Source organism: Drosophila obscura, unplaced genomic scaffold (assembly GCF_018151105.1).
Source record: "Drosophila obscura isolate BZ-5 IFL unplaced genomic scaffold, ASM1815110v1 contig_9, whole genome shotgun sequence".
In the NCBI taxonomy this organism is placed as follows: Eukaryota; Metazoa; Arthropoda; class Insecta; order Diptera; family Drosophilidae; genus Drosophila; species Drosophila obscura.
The window spans coordinates 1,272,882-1,286,348 of record NW_024542883.1 but is presented as its reverse complement, the minus strand read 5'-3'; the positions used below and the strand labels follow the sequence as shown (position 1 = coordinate 1,286,348).

Below are 13,467 nucleotides of genomic sequence, written 5' to 3'. Positions count from 1 at the left end.
CGGCATGTCGGCATGGTGGCAAGCTGCCAAAATAGCTCTATCCTATTTTGTTGGGAATGCGGAAAACGAGGCATCAGATGCTGCAAACGAGAAACGTCGGGAAACTAGGTGCGTCCTCGACTGCGACGGGAACAACCGAGAACGACGCCATCCTGAACCCAAGATCAAAAAGACCCTTACACATACATGACGGCGATGGTAAAAATTGAAGGAAGACCCACAGAAGCAACCATAGACACAGGAGCAACCAGAAGTTTCGTGAACCAAGCTCTTGCCGAGAGGTTAATTACAGACACAAATTTACGAGACGCGTTAATTCAGATCCATCTAGCCGACGGGTCAGTGAGACCCATTACTCAAGTCCTACTCGCATCCACTCAACTACATATGCGCGAGGTACGGATAACCCTTTTGGTATTACCAAGCATGGTGGAGAGTGTTATCTTGGGGATGGACTTTCTGTGCGCCATAGAAACCACAATACAATGCGCAACCACTCGCCTACATCTACGAGGCGTTTGCATTAATGACAACGAGCCGATGACCACCGCCAGACATGTGATAACCCAAGGACCCGAGAACAAAATCCAACGACCCACAACAGAGAACCCAACTACGACATCCTCAACGGAGAACAAAATCCGAAGACAAACAATCATGGCTCCGCAATCGTCAACAGAGAACGCAAACGCAAGACAACCAACAGAGAACCCAACCACGACATCCTCAACGGAGAACAAAATTCAAATGCAAACCACCATGGCTACGACATCACCAACAGAGAACGCAAACGCAAGGAAACCAACAGAAACCCCCGCTACGACAGAGAGCAAGGATCAAAAACAAGCAACAGAGAACACGATAACGAGGATAACAACAGGAAACACAAACACGATGGTTTCCACAGAGACCACAAGCACGAGAATGGCCACCGAGACCACCATCACGAGAACACCCACAGCGAGCACGAGCAACTGTCACGAACGCTCGGACAAGGATCACTAGTTTAAGGACCACAAGGGAACCGAGGGACATATACGCTGCACCCATCATATCCAACATTTCCGAGTACCCCACCCGACCAGACCATCCAAGCGCATTCGACACGACAATTCTTCCCGATCACTCTATTGAAACCGCCGACATAGAAATGAACATACATGCCGAAGACGAACCCGAACTAGACGTACAGCCCTGGCCTCCAGACATAGCACAACACATCCGCGAATTTCTTTCCGAAGAACTCCCAAAGTTCGAAACCAGAACATACCATTGTCATGAGGGACAGTCGCCCGATAAAACAACGGTATTATCCAAAGAATCCGGCCATGATGCGCATCATAGATGAACAAGTCGATCAATTGTTGGCCGAGGGTCTCATTGAACCATCACGAAGTCCTCACAGTGCCCCAATTGTGCTCGTTCGCAAGAAAAACGGAAAGTGGCGAATGTGTGTAGGTTTTCGACAACTCAACGAACGCTCTATTCCGGACGCCCACCCATTGCCAAAGATAAACTATATCCTAGAACGACTCCAGAATGCTCACTACATAACGACATTAGACCTGAAAAACGGATATTGGCAGGTACCAATGGCCGCCGCTAGCCGGGAAGCCACCGCTTTCACGGTACCCGGAAGAGGTCTTTATCAATGGAAGGTAATGCCTTTTGAATTCCACTCCGCCCCAGCCACGTTCCAACGGACCCTTGACACAGTTATCGTGGCGGATATGGAACCATTCGCGTTCGCCTATCTGGACGATATTGTCATCGTTGGAAAGGATTTCGCGGAACACCTACAACACGTCCAGAAAGTCTACGTCAGGCTAATCTCCGTATCAATGCGGACAAATGTACGTTTTTCCAACGCCGGAGAAAATACCTAGGGCACATGGTTAGCGAGGAAGGAATTCATACCGATCCGGACAAAATAGCGGCGGTTAAAGATCTTCGACCACGCGCCACCCTCAAAGAACTACGGCAATGCATAGGGATGGCGTCGTGGTATCGCCGGTTTGTACCAAATTTCGCTACGGTAGTTCAACCAATGAAACAACTTCTCAAGAAGGGACGAGCATGGACATGGACACGGGAACAACAGGACTCATTCGACAAACTAAAAGAACTACTAACCACCGCTCCAGTACTTGCTTGCCCTGACTTCAGCGCTAAATTTTCACCTCAAACCGATGCATGCAACCTCGGAATAGGTGCCGTCCTCACGCAGGAGATCGAAGGGAAGGAGAGGGTTATAGCATATGTGAGTCGACGCCTTAATAAGGCAGAAGAGAACTACTCGATCACGGACAAAGAATGTTTGGCAGTCATATGGGCAATTAGAAAGCTACGTTGTTACCTCGAAGGCTACAGATTCGACGTAATTACCGACCATCTCGCCCTTAAATGGTTAAATACCCCTGACAGCCCGTACGGCAGAGTGGCAAGATGGGCACTCGAGCTCCAGCAGTACCAATACGATGTACATTATCGGGCAGGAAAACAAAACGTCGTGGCGGACGCACTGTCCAGACGCACTGTCCAGACTGCCCCTGGCTAAAACGCAGGACACAACAAGTTCAAGCAAACCCCAGAAATACCCGGATTACGCACAAGAGAACGGACAACTCTATCGAAACATACGGCACGGAACCGACGATGACGATTATGTGGCTTGGAAGCTTTGTGTACCCACAGACCGTCGCTGGATAGTGCTGCACGAAGGCCACGACCAACTCACCGCCGGACATCTCGGCGTGCGAAAGACGATCACCAGTCTCACACAAAGATACTACTGGCCGGGTATGTACCGAGACGTGAGACGATACGTCAGTTGTCAAAAGTTTAAGGCCATGCAACAAAAACCCGCCGAGAAGATGCTCACCCGCCGACCCGAAGAACCATTTGCAACCCTGTGTGCCGACTTCGTGGGACCGTTCCCGCGATCCAAACAAGGTAACACTACTGGTATTCTTCGATGCCTTTTCCAAGTGGGTCAAATTAGTCCCGCTCAAGAAAGCAACAGCAAAAATTGAACGAGCCTTTCGGGAACGAATCCTCAGTCATTTTGGAGTACCGAAGGTGTTCGTATGCGATAATGGAACCCAGTTTACCAGTTTATCGTTCACAGCCTTTCTCAAGTCGGCAGGAGTAGCGCTCCAACATACAGCACCCTACTGTCCTCAAGAAAACCCCACAGAAAGGGCAAATAGGACTGTGAAAACGATGATAGCTCAGTTTGTAGAGGAACATCAAAGCACCTGGGACGCATTACTACCAGAGATGTAATTAGCCATCAACTCCAGTATCTCCGACAAAACTGGCTTCAGCCCAGCCTTCTTGCTACACGGTAGAGAACCCCGGCTGCCCGGAGCTCTATACGACGAAGTCACGCCTGGAACTGGAAGCCCCCCGGAATCAGCCCTGTCCAAAACAACCAGGCTCAAGGAAGTATTTGCCATCGTCCGCAACAATATCCAACAAGAAAGCCAGGAACAAGGACGCTACTATAACCTACGTAGAAGACAATGGCGCCCTACCATCGGATCTCTGGTTCTCGTGCGTCAACAGCACCTCTCCAACGCAGCCGACGGATTCGCTGCGAAGCTGGCTCCCAAGTTTGACGGGCCGTACAAACTGAAGTGCTTCATCTTACCAAATGTCGTCCGACTCCAGCACCAGAGCAACCGAAAACAAAGAGTAGCGAACATAGCGGACCTCAAGCAGTTTCACGACAACGAGGACATCGCAGACCAGACCAGCCCGAACGACCACAACCAGACCCTACTAAAGTAATAAGCCAAATAATCCTTTATTATCTCTACTTTGCATCGCTATTATGACCACTCATTAGTAAGTTGGTAAGCATGTTAGTAGAAAATTGTAAGGCTACACCACAGAAACCAATAATAATATGTAGGACGGAATCACATAATCCATCTATTTCCCTAATATAGAACTAAGCTCCCGCAGCCGCCGACATGGATTCGGGCTAGGAAAACTCCTCCGAGACTCTAGAAACGTGGAACTTGACGATGACGACCGGGATACTGAACTCGCAACCGACGACCACCAAGCAATGGAGTTCTCCGATGAGGATTCCACCGAGAACGACATCCCCACGTCAACGCACTTTCGGACCCATCGTGCCAAACCCCCACCCCGACGAGCAGCGGGTAACCCGACCGCCTGGGTTGACCTGACGTCATCTCCGATGTCTACAGATGATCCACCCGTTTGTCGCCCAGCCACACCACCGCTGTTCTCATGGCGTACCACCTATCCGTCCTATCCACGTGCCGGCCCCGACTCACCACGCTACGCCCCGGAGTCACCCTCTTACGCCCCACGAACGGCACCGTATGTTACCCCGGACCCGCCGACGTATACCCCTTACCGGTCACCCCGATATGCTGAGACTACGGATGAAACCGAAGGAGCATCCCGTCATAGACGCGACCCCCGGCTCGGCCAAGGAACAAGGAACAAGGCCTGGAACCATACGTACCACCGCCACAAAATTGATACGACCAGGAAGACGACGATGAAGACTACTACACACAGGAGTTCATCTCGAGTGCCGAAACCTACCACCACATCGTCACACCTTGGGCCATGCGAGTCACCCAGAACTGCCGGATGACCATTGACGTAACGATTCCACAATGGCGCAACGTGCAGGAATTCTTTAACACCTTCCGGGAACCCGCCGAAGCACTTCGAAACAGTCCAGCATACGAACCAGCCGAACCGGGACCAGACGTCGAACCGACGATCTCGGACGTAAATCTCCCACTCCGCGAAACGGATGACGAAGGCAGGGAGGCCCAGGATCTGGACGAGGACATTACTGCCAAACTCCCGAAACGGCGACGCACCGTGACCAGTCGCAAAACAGAGAGTAACCTCGCAAGCTGGGAGTCGGTATCCTCACTGGAGGATGAAGAGGGTCCTCGTTACCGGCGTACCTCCCCCCCCGAGTCTCACAAGATCGGACGAGAAATGGGAAGTCGACAAAGAGTGGGATGCCAACCCCACCCTGCAATCCCACAATATCCGGTTTCGGAGGGTCAAGCTGACTTCACAACAGGCAGACACGCCCCAGGACTCGGGGTCACAGCAGGCCGAAACGCCCCAGGACTCGTGGTTACACAGACCCCAACTTCCACACGATAGCCCATGCGGCCGAGGACAGGCCATGAAACTATCACTGGTGACTGTAGAATGTCGATCGACAAAAACTTACAGCAGTTATGGAAGGTTGACTCAATCGGCGATTCAAGAGCTAAAATTCACCCAACTCATCGTCGCTGTGAGGAACTCTATAGGGATACAACACAGAAGGATGCCAGTGGGCGAATTGTCGTGCGCTTGCCATTCAAAGAAGACCCAAACTGTCTTGGAAATTCAGTCGATACATCAGTGAGAGACGTCTTGCTCGTTTACCGGAGATTCGCTCGCAATATCTATCGTTTATGCAGGAATATGAAAGTCTTGGTCACATGTCCATAGTACCGAAGCCAAACTTGGAGGAACCGCATTATTATATTCCTCACCATTTCGTTCTCAAGCCAAGCAGCACCTCGACGAAGCTCAGAGTCGTATTTGACGCTTCTTGCCGTACAACATCGCAGAAGTCACTTAACGATCTTCTTTTAGTCGGTCCGACCATTCAGGATGAGTTGTACCTGCAATTGCTACGATTCCGCATGCATAGGTTCGGCATCACTGCTGACGTCACTAAGATGTATAGACAGGTGCTTGTGGGGGAGAAGGATAGAAAAGTCCAGTATATTTTGTGGCGAACGTCCCCAAATGCCGAGCTTCAAACCTATCAACTCAATACCGTAACATATGGGACCGCGTCCGCCCCATACCTCGCAACTCGTAGTTTGCATCACTTGGCGGATGATTGTAAGGATAAGTGGCCCTTAGGAGCTGCGGCTGTTAAAAAGGCGTTTGATTTTGATGATCTGCTGGGAGGGGCGGATGAAATAGAAACTCTTCTCAAACTTAAAACAGAAATCACAGCTACCCTCGCTTATGGTCAGTTTCCCTTATGCAAATGGCATTCCAATCATCCAGGCGTGATGGAAGATGAGTCTAGTAAAGAACTAAACACATCAGAGAATGAGAGTAGTAGCACACTCGGGTAACTTGACATCAACAAATTAGCGACGCCTCGATTCGGGCATACGGCTGCTGTATTTATGTGCGCACTGAGAATTCGCGAGGACAGGTTGCAGTGAAATTGTTCACGTCTAAGTCGAGAATAGCACCAGTGAAGAAACAGTCTCTTCCGAAGCTTGAACTGTGCGGCGCACATTTGCTCTCTCAGCTTTTGTACAAAATCAAGGATATATTCTCTGAACACAACATCACGTCATATTTTTGGAGCGACTCACAGCTCGTATTGCATTGGCTGCAACAACACTCAATCACTTTATCGACCTTTGTTGGGTATAGGGTTTCTGACATTCAGGAGATGACGTCTGGTGGGAAGTGGCGCTACGTAACAACATATCAAAATCCAGCTGATCTTCAGTCGCGAGGCTGCAACGTTAGCGAGCTTATCAAATCGATATGGTTTTCTGGTCCCTTATTTCTGCTAGAAGATTCGTTGAAATGGCCCACTTGTTATTGACATGGACGTGGTCAACTCGGAGAAGCGGAAAAGTATGTTCACCGCGGTACAGGAGAAAAATTATATCCTCGAGATAGTCGATAATGTCAGCTCGTACAGTCATAGTCTTCGTCTCATTGCCTGGATGGTAAGGTTCATTAGAAGATGTCGGAAGCAAATGACCTACCACATCCTCACCGACACCAGATGAGCTTCGTTTTGCTTCGCACTGCCTTAGTTGGAACATTCAACAAACTCATTTCACAGAAGATATTCGTTTACTTCAGAAGCGAAAACCATTGAAGAGTAGCTTGAAGTTTCTTACTCCCTTTTTTGAACTCGTAAATAGATTCGAGCTCGTCAAGGTTTGTGGACTATTGGAATATTCAGACCTACCAGACGGTCAAAAACATCCGTTGCTGCTGCCTAGCCAGTCTAAACTTGTTTGGAATTATATTCGTCACTTGCATATTCGCAACTATCATGCTGGACCTAAGGCCTTAGTCGCTCTCATTCGTTTGGAATACTGGATCGTTAACGCCAGAGAATTGGCACGTCGAATTGTCCGCTCCTGTGTACACTGTGTTCGCTACAGACCAAAGCTGCTGCACCAACTTATGGGCTCATTACCACCGTTTCGACTCTCTCCTGCCCGACCGTTTGAACGCTGTGGAGTGGATTTTTGTGGACCCATTAATACCTATCTACGGATTCGAGGAAAGGGGCCTACAAAATCGTACTTGGCCGTGTTCGTTTGCCTTCTCACCAAGGCCGTTCACATTGAAGTAGTTTCGCACTTATCGACGAAGGCGTTCTTGAATGCATTGAAGCGGATGGGAGATCGTAGCAAGTTTCCGGCAGACATTTTCTGCGATAATGCCACTAATTTTGTCGGGGCATCAAATCAACTGCTTGACCTCAAAAGGTTTATGTTCAAAAAGGAGACCCAAGATGAAATTTATAAATTTTGCGCCACAGATTTTATTAATTTCCACTTTATTCCTCCCAGGGCACCTCACTTCGGAGGCCTTTGGGAAGCGGCCGTCAAGAGTGCGAAGGGACTCTTGAATCGAACATTGGCAAACACAAGGTTTACGTTTGAAGAACTGAGCACCGTCGTAGTGGAGATAGAAGCGATCCTTAACTCGCGCCCGATATCGCCACTCTCGTCAGACCCGAACGACTTCAACGCTCTTACGGCTGGTCACTTCTTGGTTGGCGAATCATTGCGTTCGTTGCCTGAAAGGTCCCTCGAAAACGTCAAGTTGTCAAATTTTGACCGCTACGACATGATCACCGCCGTCAAGCAACGGTTTTGGCAGCAATGGTCTATGGATTACATCAACGAATTGCGATCTCGCACGAAATGGACAGCACCCTCAACGAATCTTACTGAGGGCACAATGGTCAGCATTTATGAGGACAACCTGCCACCACTACGCTGGAAACTAGGCCGAGTGCAGTCTACAGTGCTCGGAAGGGATGGTCGTGTACGCGTGGTGCACCTCCGCACCGCGAATGGAACATGCTGCAGGCCAGTACACAAGGTGGCAATTCTTCCTGTAGTTTGAAAGCAACCCTTCAACGGGGCCGGGATGTTCGGTCAAACTCTTAATGTCACAATATAATATAATAATCACTTAAATGACCCTCATTATCTCATTATCTTACGCTTATTCTTACTCTCTTTGTTACGCTCTTGCATTAAATTTGTAATTGAATTCACCACATTAGAAGCCCGCTTATGCTCAGTGCTCATGCACTTAGAAACCGAATAAATAGTTATTGGCTAGTACTCAACTGAACCCCCTCGACTTTCGCAGTATTCTTGGATTACAGCAATTTTCTTCGCATCGAGTATAATTAGCTCACTGGAGATTGACACACCCCCATCCTTGAACAACTATATTGAGGAAAACGCTCCTCGATCAAACAAGTTATTTATTAACCAGATTAGAGTACTGCATGAATAATAAAAAACAGGCATTCGAATTAACAATGCTCAAAATGAATTGAGTGAATTCGAATGCTATGTCAACAGAGTTTGAGTGAGTGAGTGCGCTGACGTAAAACTCATACACACAACATTGAAACGAAAAGGCACGAATTGAATGAGTTAGAGTGAGGGCAGTTTCCGAATTCATTCGAATGCATTCTATTTTTTTTGCTGCTTTTGAGTAGAAATATTTGTGTACGTAAGGGAAGCAAAAGAATCAAGGATAATAAAGAAAATAAGGAAGAGCAAGGTAGTTTTTGTACAGTTTTTATTTAAACTAAGTTGGCATAAAGAAACATAATTTTGTTTATATTTTCTGGATTTGTAGATAATAGGCAAGACCGTTTATCCGGAGGAGCTGTTGACACGCGAGAAGATCTTCAAGGGCATCATCCATCTGCGCAGCACCACGGCACTCATTGACTTCTACATATCTGGCCAATCCGTCGCTGGAGCGTCCCGTCTACTCCAGAGCGGTGACTTTGAGGAGTCGAGTGCCAGTGAGTCGGTGGTCGAAGTGCCGCTCTATGAGCTTCTAGGATTGCGCTATTGATGCTTAAATTTACTGATCTTTCGACCACAAACCCAATATATCCATAAACTTTCGAGTAGCGAGTATTAAAAATACATATTGTGTACATGCGTACAAAAATTCTTACCGAATCACCGGCGTTTGTTTCTCCACACATTTTTCTTTTCGTACATCCGGTCAGCTCAAAGGAAAGTGAAAGAATGCATAGAGTGCACGGCAATAATTCGAGTTATTCGAATTTCTCTGTCTCTGCCATTTCTGTCATTTCGTCATTTCATTCTAACTCATACAACCGAATGTTGAAAAGTATGAGGCACACACACACTCCCATTCGTATAAACTCAATTCATTCTGTGTGTGTGTCACTCACTCAACTCAATTCAATTCGAATGAATTCTATTGGAATTTTTTTTTGAATGGAGCTACGCAGATCTCTAAGCCAGATGCGGAAATAAGAAGAACAGACCTCAACCCAATGTACTATGCCAATTGTATTTTTATTGGGGTGGGTCGTGTAATTTGGAATGTGTATGTAGGTTTTTTTTTTTTTTTTTTGTATGTATAGGAGGGAAAAGCATTGAAAGCCGATAAGTGTGGGACTTGGAATTACCTCACCCACTAAAAACCCCCCTACTCTCCTTATCCCTCTCGCGGTACGACCGTTAAGTATTACTTCGCGAGGGGAGATGGCATGAAAGCCGTCACTAGATCCTATCTAGGATTTGAATATCGATTGCGCTGTCTTTCAGCGCGACGCAAGGATTGGATGATCTCTGCAGCGTAGGTGCTCACGGCATCCCAATTGTTTTGCGAGCTAAGTAGGATATCCATTAAGTCATTGACTATAAATGGCCTCCCAATGTCTAGGCTTAGCTCTTCCCGGTCCCGGTGTATGTAGGTATGTTCGTCTATTTGTTACGGAAGCCGCTCTTATGGTCTGGAATGTATGTACATATGCTCGGAATGCACTTGTAGTTAGTGGGGCTGGATTATGGTGATTTATTTTGTTAATTCACAGTGGAGAAATCGGATGCACAGACAAATCAAATTAGAGAACTACCGTAGCACTGGTAGTTGGAGTCGAAGTAGCGAGAAAAGCCGGAATCGCCGATAATATGGCGTTGGCGAAAAGGAACACGACACAGAAACTGGATAGCAATGGATGAACACATATGTATATAAGAATATACATGTATCGCGGAACTCGGACTTCGCGGGGAATAAGACCAATCGCACTAGGAATCGATTTGGGAAGACGCAATCGTACTTATCTTCGGAATGTAATCCACAGATTCTTGCTGATTGGACTCCTCCTTATAGGGAAGGCGAAGATCCGGCCCGAAGGACCAATGATTGCAGGAGGGTGGATGTTGGACGTCCCCAAAGACCGTATTCCCAAATAAAAGTAGTCGGGGGCGTCAATTACATGTTTGCGTATATTTGCGGGTAATTGATACAGCTGGGGGTTGATGTGCGCTTGTAATCGGTTCGTAGTTGAACAGAGACTCCCACTATGTATTTTGGGCAGCATAATGCTAGCGCCAGTGCTGGAGAGTCGAGTGGATCGTGACTGAGCAGCGCAAGAGCAAAGGGCACGAGAGAGAGAGCGAGCTAACAGTCCGCTGTTAGCAACGCTGTCAACCGACTGTTAACGCTGCTATGTTAACAGCGCTGCTGGCCTGAACAGATGTATAATATACATTGTAGATGTAGATAGCAGATGTAGCAAAAAAATGTAAAATTAAAAATTATTTTTTTTTGTTCTAAAATTCTAAAAAATCATAAGCTCAAAAATGTATATACTGGTATAAGTAGAGTCGCGTCCCCAGAAGCAACTCACACGTTCCTTCTCGTTTTTTTTGCCCCCATCCACAACGCTACCCGCCACTGAAGGCCAAATTCCAATATCATCTTTCATTTTTCTTTTAATTAATAAATAGTTATATAAGTAATTATAAGTAAGCAAATAAACCCGCCACTGAAGGCGTGAGATCAGTTAATACCAAAATACTAAAGATGGTGGACGAGGTGGCAACCCCTAAAACTATCGATACAGAACAGGAGGAAGCTATCGAAAAGGAAGAAGAAAACAACAGCGTTCGAGGCAGGCAGAGATTTGAGCAGCCGATCACTTAGCGACAAACCTCGAAGCCACGCGGAGGCACATTTTCTGAGTGACAAACTCCTAGCTACGCACCGGTACACGCCGACATAGCCTCGCCACGCCTAACTCGCCATTCAAAACCACGCGTATCTGTTTTCAGTAACAGAAAACACACGAATACGCCGCGAACGCCGAACGTGTCCATGGCTATGCGAACCCCGCGCATATCCAACTCAGCCCGGTTCATTACCTGCCTCGCCTTCTCCTGTTCCCACTGAGCCTTTGCGACAACGCACTACTCTGCCTCGTCTTCTCCTGTTCCCAATGAGCCTTTGCGACAACGCACTACTCTGCCTCGCCTTCTCCTGTTCCCACTGATCCTTTGCGACCACGCACTGCTCTGCTCGCCTTTTACTGATCCTTCTGAGCCTTGGCGACAACGCACTGCTCAGCCTCGCCTCTCCCAGATCCTATCGAGCATTCGGTGGCTTTGCGACGACGCGCTGCCCCACCCACCTCGTTTCCAAGCCACGCCTGTCCCCTATCCTGAAGCACACGCTCCAGGTAGCGGGATCAACCACCACTTTGAGCGGTGGTTGATCGGCCCGCAACCTTCCAAAAGGTATTTTTTGTTCATTTTTTCCATATTTTAGGTTTGGCTAACGAATTTTAGCTCCAAAGTCTCTCCATAGATTTTAATGAACGATACCTTAAACGACGCCAAATTAATGCACCTATACACAAAAAAAATAGAGGATACAGGATATCATTTTTTTCGACTTTTCCTGAGTTTTTAAAGTCAAAATGTCGTAAAAAATACCGCACAAAAATCATAATTTTTTCATTTCAATGCTTTATATTTCCCAGACGGTAAGCTGTAATCACAAAGTGTTTGGCCTTAACTTCAAGCTGTTTTAATTGTCTTTACAAAATAGCAAAACCAGACGTAAAATACAAGAGTTATGTGAAAAAAACAAGCGCTTCCTCTGAAAAAAGCTTTAAAAAAAAAACCAGACTTCAAAAATTAAAAAAAAAAAAGTTCTGCCATAGAAAAAAAACAATATTTCTTTAAAAAATTTTAAATCTCCATATCTATCAGAAAAAGTCGGTTTGGATCCTTGAGGAAATAAAAAGTTCGAATTTGTCGAGTAGTGTTATTTAGAGCCATTTCTTATTTATTATACGAGACCCAAGAAAGGGCCCAAAAATTCGAACACATATAGAAGAACATGTTGTTTGTAATTGGCAGAGATTGCATCCATTGACCCATAATAGAGAAGGCGATAATTCTGAAAGCTCTGATGACTATGCATCGAATATGATAATATCATCGACACACAGAAGCACTTGAGAATTAATTGCCGTTTGTAAAATGTATTTCAGTTCCATCAAAGTTATTAACAATGTGGACTTATTTACAAATTTCTTTTGAAAATAAAGAAATGTCTAATATTACAAATAACAAAAATAGTACGAAAAAAAGGTGTTGGTGCAGAAAAGTGTTACATTTACAAATCTTCTTTCAAAAATATCAGCGAGCGAAGCCACCGAGGGCTTGCTAGTAAAATCATATTTTGACCGAGGTTGCGTCAGTTAAATCGATGTAAAATTTCGCGAAAATTCAGATATACAGGGGTGCCAAATCACTTCCGCTTGAATTTCTCCTTAATTCCAATCAGCGGTGCCACAAAAAGATTTTTACGCTGATTCGAAACCGCGTACATGTCATCCAGCGATTTTAATAAAAACACCCATAAAACACACTTAAAATCCTATTTTGAATACTACTTTCCCATAAAGGTTGTTCAATTGGTGATTAACCCTCATCCAAATAATTTAACATTATACATGTTAAGTCAATAAACTAAGCATTTAGTAAGTCACTATCCAATCGGGCGTCCGAGAGTGCCACCTAGTGCGACTTGGACTTTCCCGAAATTTCGACTTTAAAAACTCGGGAAAAGTCGAAAGAAAAATAATTCTTGGCTTGCATTTTGAGTTTTAGATACCCGCATTAATTAGGCGTCGTTTAAGGTATTGTTCATTAAAATCTATGGATAAACGGTGGAGCTAAAATTCGTTAATCAAAACGGAAAAAATAGACAAAAAATACTTTTTGAAAGGTTGCGGTCCCAACTGCCAATTGGAAACGAAGCAAACGAAACTTTGGCATTGGACCAGCAACGGTATTTTTCAGGTAAAATTAGTTTTGAGTC

General features: G+C 46.1%; 1 protein-coding gene across 1 annotated transcript; it reads left to right on the top strand.

The window, feature by feature from the left end:
• The first annotated feature begins 426 nt into the window (after nucleotides 1-426).
• On the top strand, nucleotides 427-1,005 carry LOC121405343 (salivary glue protein Sgs-3-like). The gene has a single exon (XM_041596011.1). It carries the CDS (start codon nucleotides 427-429, stop codon nucleotides 1,003-1,005), a length of 579 nt encoding a protein of 192 aa, XP_041451945.1.
• The last annotated feature ends 12,462 nt before the right edge of the window (nucleotides 1,006-13,467 follow it).